General features: G+C 43.7%; 1 protein-coding gene across 7 annotated transcripts in view; it reads right to left on the minus strand.

Annotated features, from left to right (window-relative positions):
• Window positions 1-13703, minus strand: part of BCAS3 (BCAS3 microtubule associated cell migration factor) — a 300416-nt gene that overhangs the window by 170124 nt on the left and 116589 nt on the right. For all 7 annotated transcript variants that reach the window (XM_063402849.1, XM_063402852.1, XM_063402848.1 and 4 more), the window contains exons 20-22: window positions 8235-8335; window positions 4663-4859; window positions 3216-3313 (exon numbers count right to left, since the gene is read on the minus strand). In XM_063402849.1, coding sequence (XP_063258919.1) covers window positions 3216-3313; window positions 4663-4859; window positions 8235-8335 — 396 coding nt within the window. The remainder of the gene's footprint in view (window positions 1-3215; window positions 3314-4662; window positions 4860-8234; window positions 8336-13703) is intronic.

Below are 13703 nucleotides of genomic sequence, written 5' to 3' on the forward strand. Positions count from 1 at the left end.
AGAGTTCTGCCAGGTTTGATTTTTCAGATATGTAACACATACGATGTAGGCCATTCCTCCACAGGTTACAGAATGAAAACTCAGAGAGGTGCCTGGTTTCTTCAGGGTTTCTCTTTCATTTCTGGGCTCATAAATAGAACCTGACTTACTAAGGCTTAACCCACCCGTGTCAAAGCCAAGGCCACAGCCTGAGCACACTGTGGGGAGGAGGGACAAACACCCTCTGCTTGTGAGCAGCTCCTGTGTGCAGTGGTGCTGCTGCTGCATTATCACCAAAGGCTTCCTGCTTTGCACAGCTTTAAACTCTGGAACAGCATCTGGAATTACACTGCATTTAATCCTTGGGGGTATATTCTCTCCGTGATGCATGTGACTAAAATATGTGCACTGAGGGATAAATGTCCAGTAGGCTTTAGGTGAGTGAATTTTTGCAAACTTTTCTCGAAAAGCCAGAGAATAATCTTAGGAGAATTTTGAGTTGAGATAACCATATTGTAATATGCATTTTCAAAATATATCCAAGTAATCATTACAGATTCAGCCATCCACCTTGAGAATGCCACTGCAAATTTTCATTATTGATAACACCATTAGAGCTTTGCACTTTTTAAATGAAGACTTTTGCACGTGATCTGGCGAGATCGTCCTTAGCACACCACAGCTTTACAGACACACGAGGAAAACCACGCTTAAAAAACCCCACACAAACTGCTTATTAAATGCAACAAAAGAATTGTCACCATCAGGGGAGAAGGAAGGAAGCTCTTGAGAAAGGCAGAAGGATAATGGGAGATGATAAACATGTACTTGAAGTCTTTGGATAGGAAGGAGAAGTGATGAGTCAGATAAGCAGAGGCGCCACGCGGGTTGCATCTCCCAGCAACAGGCAATCAAAGCTGCAGATAAGCATCTTCATCAAGTGCAGCAGGCTCCAGTGCAGGGGCACAGCTGCACAATCCCTTCCTGGTTCAGCTCAGGCAGGAGAAATTTATGATCTACTTAAAAATCCTTCAGACCTAACAATGTCCTTTCCATCAAGAACGTCAGCCGTGGGAAGAGCAGGAAATGAGAATGCTTCAAGTGGTGGACTGGAACACAAAAACCCAGTGCTGAGCAGGAGTGGGATTAAAACCAAACCCTTCCCATCCACAGCTGAGATTAAAGGAGTTTTCTGCACATCTCAGAGGTGGGAAGAGAAGAAAACAAGCATAAAATACTCTGCTTGCCTTTGCTGGGCCTTGTTATAAGAAAAGTTGGAAACCTCAAAAAACAGTGTAATTATTTTCCTTATGTCTCCTTTACTTTGCAACAAGTCACACACCTAAACCACCACACAATTTAGAATTTGAACCCCTAAGTTCTGCATGGGAAAGAGGGAGGATCAGGCAATACAAAACCTGCAAAGAGATGCTAAAATCCCTGAGTCAAAAATCAATTCCAACCCAACCTGTCTGGGTGAAGCAAATAAAAACTGCCATCAGCATGTCCCTGACAAAACCCACGTATTGTTTATGAGAAACTTATGAAGTGTTATAACCAAACTGAGTCTCTGCTGCACAGTAAATATATTTTCAGTGCCCTAACAATGTATGCAATGGATTTTGGCAATTCTAATATGGACACACATGTTAAAGGCATTACAAATGAGGCTTCATCACATTCACATGAGTCAGTTCATATTAAAGGCCCATCCACACCTCAGGAAAAGCTGTTCAGCATGGAAGAGGCACAGCCCTGTGTGTTCATTGTAGATGGAGGAACACAGCTTTAGGAAGTGCTACAGCTACAGAACTGAGACATTTCAGAATTATTCACATCCCTGGGACAGGTGAAGGCAAAAATCCCCACCTGATAATGCTGATATCTGTCTCTGTATCAGCTGATAGTGAGGCACAGCCCTGCCTTCAATCACCCTGAATCTCAAGTGTCACATACACAGCCTCAAGCACTCCTGTGAGCCCAGCTTGGAACCTTTTAGGAGCAATAAGCATAGACAAACTAGGCAAAAAAAAATCATAACTGATGCATTAATATTTTCTTCTGTATCAAACAATTATTTTCAAAATTACTTTGCCATGTAGTAAAACAAACAAAATTCCCTTTCAATAACCAGCACCAGATGTTTGTCTAAGCCCAACAGGAATTAATTTAACAACTTTTAAATATTTGAAAATGGAATTTATAAGGACAATTTTCAATCTCCAAAGTAAATGCGGTTACTATTGAACTCTGTTACAAACACATATATGAAATATCCTGTAATACCCAAATAAATTCATTTGGCAAACAATGAAGTATCTTGGACTCAGCACTTACATCAAACAGCAAACAGAGCCTGAAACAGGAGCTTTTATTTTAACTCTCTTTAAACCAACCTTCAGGAACCCCTTTCTGTATGTGTTACAGTCTCTTTTTACAGTTTAACCTCAATCCAATCAGGAGTCTCCAGGGATTTTCAAATCGCTGAAGATTAAAATCCTCTCCGCCCTGACTGTTTGACAAATGCTGTGTGTTTAATAATTCTACTTGTGAGAGATTTTATTTGACAAAATCCTGCTGTGTGGACCCTCAGACGCTGTACAGCTGCACTGGAACATAAAGCTGTGCTGCTGCCCTTGTTTCTTTAGACAGGCTATTCCCCAGCACCGAGGGGAAAAGAGAACTTTATAGAACATCTATTACTCTGTTGATATTAACACAACCACTGTGGTATTAAATCTACACACTCTTTTCAGAGCAGAGCAGTGAAAATGTGCCTATTACACAAACATTAGATAAACTCTCCTGTTGTCCTGACTGTTCACAGAAATCAATTACATTTATGATTACATTTCAATGAAAGCTACTTTATAAACGAGATGGAACTGTAATATTCTACGCTTTGGGCATTCATTAATAAAAGCATTTCAGTGTTAGTATTTGTAAATGTTCTGCTTTTTAGTTTAGGCAGTTTTTAGCGTTCTATAGCTCATGTTAAACTTTACATAAATAGTGTGTCCAGACCTTACCACAACGCTGTGACTTCACATTTGAGCGGTAAGAGGAGGGGGAAAGAAAATCATCATCATGGCAGGATTGAGTATTTGTACGAGACAGCACTTACCCCGTGGTGCAGAAAACCACGACAACCTCGATGGCAACAATTAGTACACGTTACCAGCCAAAAAAACAACAGAGCAGACTGATGGATGAAGCAGAAATAGGGGTGCTCCTACCTGAGGTGGCGTCGATGACGGTGGAGACGCCGCGGCGGTCGGCGGCGGGCCGCGGTGACCCCGGCATGCTGACGGGCTCCGAGCGCACCGGCTGGATCCTGCCAAGCACAGCCACACAAACCACGGTGAGCCAGGCTGGGGACACCCAGAGAGCAGCAGGGCCACCCTAAAAACTCCTCACTGACCGCACAAGTGCCTCGTTCAGTCCTTTGTTAAACAGCTCCACTCCTTCGCTGGGCAGAGTCACTGTCACCACCTGGCCCCGCTCAGCCCCATACCAGCATCAGCTGGGACATGCAGCAAGTTCATTGTGAAATGGCTTAAAAACTGTTGGAAAGTTCTGATTTCCCTTGCTTGGTACAGCTGAGTTTGGGATAATCCGCCCAGAGACTCAGCCAAAGTGGGTGTTCCCAAAGGATGGCTCAGATGGGAGCTCTCAGGAAGCCTCAAAGGAAAAAGCTCACCCTACCCAAACCTGGTGAAAAAGCTTCCATTGCTCTCCTCAACAGCAGCGTTTCAAGGATCCATTTGTAATTGTTGAGTCCTTTCTAACACAGATATCTATTATCTTTTTAATTTCTGCTTTCCTTCTGCACATGTATACATACATATATATATTAAAAAAATTGAAAGTTTGACAGCCATATCCTTACTCATGGCAATAATTGCACTCAAGGAGAAATCACCCATTTCAAACCCATGGATTTCCAGTCCAAGGACAATCTGCCCACTTTGGATGGGATTAGTCATATCATCCATCTCTCTTGCTTTACTCCTAAGAGTTTCAGGCCCAAACAATCCAAGTCCCTACCACAGAACTTTGGACTTCAAATGCAGAGTCAGGAGCATGGAAACTTGTTAAATCTGGAGTTACTGGGCAGGACACAAACACTTGGAGCATAAATCTCTCTACAAATCACCAGTAAATGTAAACCCACAGTTACCTTCATCCTCCTTCCCTTCCCTAAGGCCACCCACTGCACCCCAATTCCAAATCAGCTAAGGTACAAACCCAGAGAAATTAAATATATGAAAAAGAATTACAAGGAAGGAAAAAAATGAGTGGGAAAAATAAAAACAGGGAGGAGGAAAACATTCCAGAAGTTCACTTGCTGTTCCAACACACTGACCGCTGTCTAAATTCACAGCATAAAGCTCCCACTCACATCTGAGAAAATGAATTTACTAAGCAATGCAGAATCTGTGAAAGGCAAGAGGACACTGAGCAAGGCCACCAGATTTTGTGCTGTCTTTCCCTGTCATGTGCCCAAGAAGGGGCAGCAAAAGGAATCTGAGCTGCTTGGCCTGGATGGATTTTTCTTGGTGTTCCTCCAAGCCTTTCCTCTGGACCAGCCTGATAAAAACTGGCCTGTCCTGCACCCGTGGCAGGAGGCAAGCTCTGCACACAACAAACGTGAGCCAGCTGGGAAATGAGTTTTTCTTTTACCTGAGGCTGTTGAGGTCGAGGTCGTCCGTGTCGAAGTCCAGGAGGGGCTGCGGGGTGTCGCTGGGCCCGTGCGACTGCAGCACCGAGGAGCTGGAGGAGATGACGGTGGTCTGGCCCGAGGGGTGGATGGTTTTGAACTGGAACTGAGGGCCCATCCACAGGCGGCGGTGAGGCCCCGTGTGGGTCACGATTTCCACCTGTGGGAGGGAGATGGGCAGGGATGAACACAGAGAGGAGCTTCAGACAATGCGCGGTTCCCTCAGCACGCTGGAGTCCTGCAATCCTGCTGTCCTCAAGTGGGAAGGGTGTTCTCAGCCAGGGTGTTTGGAGGAATGGTTAACAAGGGGAAATTGGGAATGTCTTTGCTAGAGAATGGGTGCTTTAGCCAAAGCCAAGAGCTCCTTGCAAAGACCTGAAAGCTTGTGAACCACCAGCCTCAGGACACTGAACTCCAGCTCCTTAATTATTTTAAGGATCAATTCTTCATCCTGGCCACTACTTCACCTGATCTTGTTCCTTCCTCCCTTGCCATGATGAAATACACCCCAAAACTCAGATGCTATGACCAAGGGGGAACACATTTCTGCCTGAGTCTGCATGGAGCAGAGAGAGGAACCCACATCCCCCAGACATCCCTCACCCTGAGCAGGGCGAGGGCAGCGCTTCTGGGGAGCTCCTTCCAGCTTTGCTTTGTGAAAATTCACACTTAAACTGCTTCCCACGGATACAGTGAGAGCTGGATTGCAAATCACAGCTCCTAATTCCTGTTGGCACGTGTGAGGAGAGGCTGGCACCGAGCATCTTGTGGGAAGCACAAGATCCATAAGCCAGAGCCATGGGAGGAGTGCTGGGATGAGCCCAGCTCACAGCTCAGCAATACAACCATGGATGTGCCACACAAACATCCATTTAACCAAAATTCTGACAATTCAACAGCAGTAGGGGGTTTGTGAGCAGGAAAACTAAATTAAAGGCATACAACTTCTGTAATCAAGAGAATAGAATCATTAAGGCTGGAAAGATCATGCAACACCAGACTAAAAATCAAAAAGAGCTTTTAAAGGTCAGAAAAAGGAAAGACAAAGTGAAAATATTAAGCTCTGGTGAACTCATACTTTTAAAACAGAAAATAGACTATGAAGTTCCTATCAATTTCTGCTGAAACAACAATCATCTTCACAGAAGAAGTGCAAGTTAGGGAGGGAATTCATGAGAGCAGATTTTTGTATAGGTACAGAGATGTATGCATAGAGGTATGCATGTGATTCTCCACCTTCAAGGAGCAATTCGAAACCCTGGCTGATGTCAGTTCTCTGCTAATGCCAGACAACAACCACAGCCCTATTTCCATCTCTGCATTGAGCTCAGCCCACCTCAGCTTGGCTGCAGCCGTCTCTGAAGCAAGTAGCTTTTATGTAGCAGCGTAAATTAGGCCACAGATAAAGTAATCTGTGTATTTTAAGCTCGAAACCATCAGTGTCACAGAGCCGAGAGGTAAACAGATGCCTCTGCAATTTTACTGAGGCTATGGCCAGATGTTCCTATTCACTCCCCTGTTGTGTGCAGGACAAACATATTGTATCTACTTCCCACTGACAGCACACATTACCCACTGTTCTAATTGAAAAGTTGAAGTGAAGGGCGGTGTTTTTTCACTGCTTGCTGTTACTGTTGATAACAACACTTTAATTCTGAAAAACATCCTTGCACTTTAGGCTTAATCTGAAGTGGCTTGCTCGGGGAGCGCCGGCGTTGCCGTGCTCCAAGGGCTCTCATCACTCCTGCTCTCAGCAGGAATTAAACATTCCAGGAGCATTCTTGGAATTATCTGTGCTCTGTGACATCACTTGGGACCTTTTTTTTTCCCTTTATAAATATATTTATTCTTCTGGAGGGATGGATGTGGTGAAGTTCGAGCAGGCTAAGTTCCGTTGGTATATTTTATCTTCCAAGAATTAGTAATAAACAAACAGCCACAATGTAGGTTTACCATAATCTCTTTTTTCCTGAGGTTTCACCAGAACAGTAAAATAAGCAAATACCTCCAAACAGTCTTGGAGAGGTGGAAAACTGCAAGTGAAATCTGGTCCCAATGAGCTCAGAGATAAAATTCCTGTTGACTCCCCTGATTGAGAGGTTTCATCATCTTTGTGCTCTGAGAAATCAGAGACAGCACAGACAAATGAGACACCTCGATGTGCAGCCACATCTGAAACCTCAGACAGGTAAGTGAATTCACATGACTGGAATCCCCAGTGAATGCTCCTCCTAGACAGGTCCATGTGGAAACCTAACCTCTCATTTCAGGAAAAAGCTCTGTATGATTTATGCACCAGTGGGAGAAGCAAATCCCATCCATAAATATTTCATACTTATGCCATACACCCCAGCAACACATTTAATGCATCACTCCCATAACAACATTGTTCTTAAACCAGAGGAAACCCACCTAATTTGTCAGGGTGAATTCCATGGATCAGGTACCTTGTAATTGCTTTGGCAAATCCAGAGCATTTGTAAATTTTATTTATTTATTTAACTCTAACCTTTCATTTCTAACAGGAACTAATTCTCAGTGTATTATTCATGACCTACATTCTTACACTGAGGTTCTGTTTTGAGCCAAATGGTCAAGAATTTACTGAGTTCTCAGAGAGGAGCTTCATGGACTGAGACAAAGCAAGATTGGATAACAAGACAAAGATTTGACCTCTTATAAAAAATCCTCCACCAAGCAGGATGGTTTGAAAGCAATACAGTATTTATATCTGGGCATAGGTCACAGGAATTGTCAGCAGGAAATGGAAGGGAGGGAGGGAGGGAGGGAGGGAGGGAGGGAGGGAGGGAGGGAGGGAGGGAGGGAGGGAGGGAGGGAGGGAGGAAGGAAGGAAGGAAGGAAGGAAGGAAGGAAGGAAGGAAGGAAGGAAGGAAGGAAGGAAGGAAGGAAGGAAGGAAGGAAGGAAGGAAGGAAGGAAGGAAGGAAGGAAGGAAGGAAGGAAGGAAGGAAGGAAGGAAGGAAGGAAGGAAGGAAGGAAGGAAGGAAGGAAGGAAGGAAGGAAGGAAGGAAGGAAGGAAGGAAGGAAGGAAGGAAGGAAGGAAGGAAGGAAGGAAGGAAGGAAGGAAGGAAGGAAGGAAGGAAGGAAGGAAGGAAGGAAGGAAGGAAGGAAGGAAGGAAGGAAGGAAGGAAGGAAGGAAATAAACCACCTACTGCCCCATTTTTATGGTCAAATGCAGGGAGTCTCAGGTCAGCACCCAAAGGGAACCATCATTCTGCCAAGTTCCTTCATCCCTGTCCAAAAAGGACCATGCCAGGAGAAAAAGGAAGGCAGCTCACTTGCTGGTGCCAGCTGAAACTTCCCACTTCATTCCAGGGATGTGACTGTGTCAGGAATGTTGGGGCTGTATCTGCTCTGGGACCATCAGATCCACACCCACGCTCAGGAGCGGGCTCAGCTTTACACACAGCAATTCCCTGGCTGCTGGAGTTTACTCCCCACTTGGAGGAACGTTGTGAATTTTACTTGCAGAGGCTCCCAGGGCTGTTTCCTGAGCTGGGAGCCCCCAGAGCTTACCTGTGACAGCCACTCCTCATCCTCCTGCCCGCTGTGGTCGGAGGCCAGGCTGTCGTAGGACTCGTGCCGGGTGATGGGCCCAGGGCTCCCTGGTGGCACCACTGAAACAAAACCAGAAAACACAAAATCACACTCACTGTTAAATGCTCTATTAAAAAAAAAAGAAAGGTTTTTTTAATAAGTTAATGGCATAGCAATGTATGTTTTCCTAAATCTGTGACAATGAATTTTCTAGGAGCACAGAAGGAGCTCAGATATCGACATGAAAAGGTTCCTGCTCTTTGACATGGATGTATCCATACAGCCACCAGGAAAACCCACAGGCTCTTCTTCTTTTAACCTGAAATCCTTAAAATACTTAAGTATTTTTATATTCCCACATTTTATAATCACTCAAAGTTTTAAAAGTTTTTAAAAACTATATTATTGCAGGGTTGACCTTCATGTGTCAAGCTTCCAACCACTACAAATTTTTACAGCCATGTAGTAAACCCCCAATAATTGGAGTTTTAATGGCAAAGCAGACACAATGGTAGCCATAAATACAGAATGGCGCCTCTGTAAAGTAAACAGCTTTGCATAAATCCATACATCATGGAATAAAGGGATTTCCATCCTGGTCTGTGTGTGTCAGGATCTGAAGGTACAGAGCCATTTCTCCCACCTCTGGACCACAGAGTGTCCATATTCTCAAACCTGCAACATCCCAAATTCAAAAACCAGGACACAGTCTTACAAAGGAAGCTCAGGTTGGATATTAGGAAAGATTTCTTCACTGAAAAAGAATGGTCAAGCAATGGAAGAGGCTGCCCAGGGGAGTGGTGGAGTCACCGTCCCTGGAAGGGTTCAAACAAGCAGAGGTGGCACTGCATGGTATGGTTTGGTGGGTTTAGTGGGTTGGACTCGATGGGTTTGGAAGTCTTTTCCAACTTTAATGATTCTGTGCTTCTCTGATAAAACACCAATTTTTTCTCGTGGGATATATTAGGAAAAAATTCCTCCCTGTGAGGGTGGGCAGGCCCTGGCACAGGGTGCCCAGAGCAGCTGTGGCTGCCCCTGGATCCCTGGCAGTGCCCAAGGCCAGGCAGGACAGGGCTTGGAGCCACCTGGGACAGTGGGAGGTGTCCCTGCCATGGCAGGGGTGGAATAAAAGATCTTTAAGGTCTCTTCCAAACCAAACCATCCCGTGATCCTGTGATCTGCCATTTTCACTGCAATCCCCAGTCACACCCACACCTTGACAGCCCCGGGCGTTATTTCAGCTCTGCATCTTCATCAGTTTTCAGATTATACAGAAACACCTCCATCTGCTTCCTGACATCCACGACAGACTCAGTTCCATGACTGAGGGACGTGTCTGTCTGTCCAAACTCCTGCTAAAGAACACACACCCCTTCCTGAGGACTCACAGAACAATCTGAGTATGAAATCACAGCACTCACTTCTCCTCCAAGTTCATACTCGAAACCAAAGACACAAACCCTTTATTTTGACCCATTTTGCTGCTCCCCACATCTCCTGGCTCCCCACTCTGAATCCTCCTGCCTGTTTCTGAGAGCACAGCTGATCAACTGCAGGCTTTCCTGTTACTGAACTCCCTAACAAACTTCATGGCTCCAGCAGATGGTTTTGCTTTCAAACCAAAAGGGACTTTATGGACTGATCTGAATTTTTTTTTTTTTGCTCTTTCTATCCCAGGGGCAACTACCAGAGCTGTCAAGATTAGGGGAGCTGCAAAAACACAGCCCAGGGAGCAGCATCCCCCCTGCTTGGTCGCCGTATTTCTCCCTTGGGGAAAACTTTTACATTTTACTGCAGATTCAAGATAGCTTTACAGTGAGAAAGAAATTTGGAAAAAAAAAAACAACTAAAAAGCTGAACAAGTGATTGGTTTTGGTGCTACACTGGAAGCCTCTCCCTGAGGAGTCCCAGGTCTTGTGTTTCTGCGCAGCCTCCGAGCGCAGCATTAACTCTTTCCATGCAGGAGTGATGAAATCCTGAATTCCACAGAAAAGCTCTGCCTGGAGTTCACCAGCGGGGCAGCAGTGATAAAGCCCCAGCTGAGGTCAGCCCTCAGTCATTTATTTGGCTGTTCCACGGAGCAGCATTTCTGTGGCACCCCTGTCACCACGGCAGTTTAGAGGGGCTGGTTGGGATGGGGGATCCCCACTCCCACCATTCCCAGTGGGAATGTGCAGTGTGCTGGAGAAGTGACCCAATAAAGCAAGTGATGCCTGCTGGAGATCTGCCACTGCCTGTTACACAGGGCATATGGGCAGTTTCTCCAAGTTAAAAATGCCCTTGGAGCTCCAGGAACAAACGGTGTAAAAATGCAAAGCCCCCTTTCCCTCCATTTCTGGGTCATCTCTCACATCGGTATCACGTTCCAAGATGAGATTAATTTAACCCTGGAAGGACATTTCCAGGAATTTGAGCTCAGGAGTAATCTTTTATCTTCCATCTTAATTCTTTGAAAATCTGAATTCACACAATTACAATTACTGGAAATTACAACAGACTCTCACCCATCAGTGAGGTTATTCTGATGCTGCAACACAGAATATTTTAAATTTCTGAAACATTTCCCAACCATGCAGGATAATAAATAATAAAACTCTAATTCTTGCAAAGCTCTGGAGCAAGTGTTTTTTAATGGTTCTCCTGTAATTTCTGTTTCATTGGGCAAAATCACAAATAGAGCAGACGTAGAGCAGGAGCAAGACAGCCTTGGCTGCACAAAGATATTTTACTGCAATTGCAGGTGCTTTGTGCCTTCCTAAAATAATCAGTTGTGTCTGAGCTATGCTAACTCTCAACTTTTTCTGTTCTCATACCAACATCTGGAACAAACACGTCAAATATCAGACTGCAACTGAGTTTGTTTAATCTAGAAATACACAAAGTGAAAAAGCACAAAAAAGGGTTTATTAAAAATCAAAGGTGAGAATTAAAACAGAAACTTCTGTCTGTGCAATATGGCAGGACAGGAGTTTCTACAGTCTGCTTAAGGCAAATCAATACAAAAATCAGCATTCAAGGACACTTCTGAAAAACTGGACTGACACCTAGAAAAATCAGAGTTTTGCCATCAATATTCGGCAAGGGACAGAAAGGATCTTTGAGCTGCTCCAAGGCAATAATGGCACCTTTACTCTGTGTCCTTCTTCTGGGGAACAGCTGACAGCTCTGACAGGATTGAGTTACCATTATATTGAAGGAAGATTGTATCTGGAAAGAAACCACACTGCAAATGAAGTTATTTGTGTGCTAATTGTTAGTGCCAGGAAAACTGCACAGAAGGAGACACAAGTGTCAACACAGGCAAAGCAAAGGCTGAAATACAGCAGAGCTGATATTCCTCTGGAATTCCAGGACCTGTTCACACAGTTCCATGAGTAAGTATGAAAAAAAATCCCTCATTGTTTAGAAATTTCTCCATGATATTTACTGACAAGTAAAGAAAACAAACAATTTGTATTAATCTCAAATAATTTGCATAGACATTCCTGCCAGAGCAGGACCTAGATAAACACACAACAGAGGAATATTGGAATTAAAACGCAGTAGGTTTGTTCATGGATGGGCTAATTATAAAATAAATACCTAAAGCTAAGACAAATCTTCCTTCAAAGATTATAAATTGTCATCTTTCAGCAGCATAAGTGTTGGAACAAAGAACCACTACAGTTCAATTGTACTGTGTGCACTTATGGCTTTAATTTGGGAACAATAAATCATTAGTTTTACTTCGTTTTGTGTACTTCTTGAACCAAAAGGTTTTAATTTTCTCATTTATAGAAAAAAGCTCTGCACAATTCAATTTAATTGAGAGTTATATATGAAATTCCCAATGTGCTCTTCTCTAAGGGGTGGATGTTTGTCCAATTTAAGAGCAAACAAAGGCATCTGAGCACCACAAAGCCTGTTTGTTTGGTGCTGCCTGCCATGCACATGCCTGCAGACACCCAGAGAGCTTGCCTTTTCCATCTCCTCAATTATAGTTTAATATAATTAACATTATAATGTCAAATGAGTTTCTAAAACGCAGTAGGAACAGGACAATGTAGTCATAACTAACCCCTCCAATCTCTAATGATGTCCAGGTACATAGGATAAAAACGATATATCCCTTGTTTTCATAAAAAAACCACCCTAACACCTGATTTTGCTGCTTTTTCTCTGTTTCCTCACTTACATCTAGGTGGTGCAGAGACCTGAGGTAACCCCATGATTGCCAACAAACTTCAGGGGCCCTTGTGCTGGAATTCAGCCCCACAATTTGAATTATTTCCCTCTTGCATTTGTTCCACAGCATCACCAGCACGGTGTGATGGTTCTGGTTCAGGTCTCCATGGAGCCACCCCAAATTCACCACATCCACCCTCCCTCCCTGTTACTGATGTGATCTCAGCTCTGGTTTTGGTGTCCCACAGTTGTGCAGTTCACATCCAGCTCGTGTTTGTGGGTTTGTGTCAGAGTTGGTGCCTCTGGCTCCATTTCTGCTCAAGTGTGACAACAAAGCACAGGGCAGGATTTCATTTTGGGCAGAACACTCCCAGCCATGTGAACAATAAACTGTTTGTAGGCTGCAGATATGCTCCATGTAACTTTTCTTGTGGCTGCACGTTACTCAACAAAGTTCTGGTTTTAATGCAGTTTTCAGCTTGTAAACTCCTACAGGAGCATGGCACGCAAATTAAAATATCCTCTTTTACCCAAAACTACTCCCTGCTCATTTTTTTTCCTGTTAGGACTTTCTGAGATTTTCATATACATAAATATAATAAAATTAGGCTTAAAAAGTGCAATAAAGCAGCAGTTTAGTCAGACTGACAGTTATTTCACACCACCAATTGATTAGAGCTGGATTAATTCATTATTTGTGTCCTGTCCACAGTTTATTAGGTGCTTTATTGACCATCCACTCTCTGTATCGGCAGTTTAATAAAGACACAGGTAGGTCTGTAATTAGGAGATTAATTTTTCTTAGATTTTTTTTTGATGACTTAGTCCTTACTCACACTAGTCTGATAGTCCACAGCCTGGATTTTTTTCCCCAAGACAGAGTGGTGTTCATTCCCTGTGCTTAATTTCAGCTTCAATCTCCAAAGTTCCCTTAGGAGGCCAGTCGAGTACGATGCACTTTTAAATCTGTGCAGAGCTAGAACCTGGTATTGTTCACAGGATGGAGCACCTTAAAGCTGCTCAACACTCAGACTGTGAGCAGACAATCAGTTCAACACCCCAACAGAACAAATATCTTCTTTTCTGAGTTAAAGAATAATTTCAACTGCACGAACCCACGCTGAAACCCATCTGATGGCCATCTTTAAAGAATTATGGAAGAAGTAACTATTTCTATAATTCACCGACTTCAAAAGTATGTTTGACATTATTGTCGGGAAAATTATGTTAACCATGGATTACTGTTACAATCAAAGTATGTAGTGAGAAGTCAAGAGGCTTAGT

This window comes from Prinia subflava, chromosome 8 (genome assembly GCF_021018805.1).
Source record: "Prinia subflava isolate CZ2003 ecotype Zambia chromosome 8, Cam_Psub_1.2, whole genome shotgun sequence".
Taxonomy (NCBI): domain Eukaryota; kingdom Metazoa; phylum Chordata; class Aves; order Passeriformes; family Cisticolidae; genus Prinia; species Prinia subflava.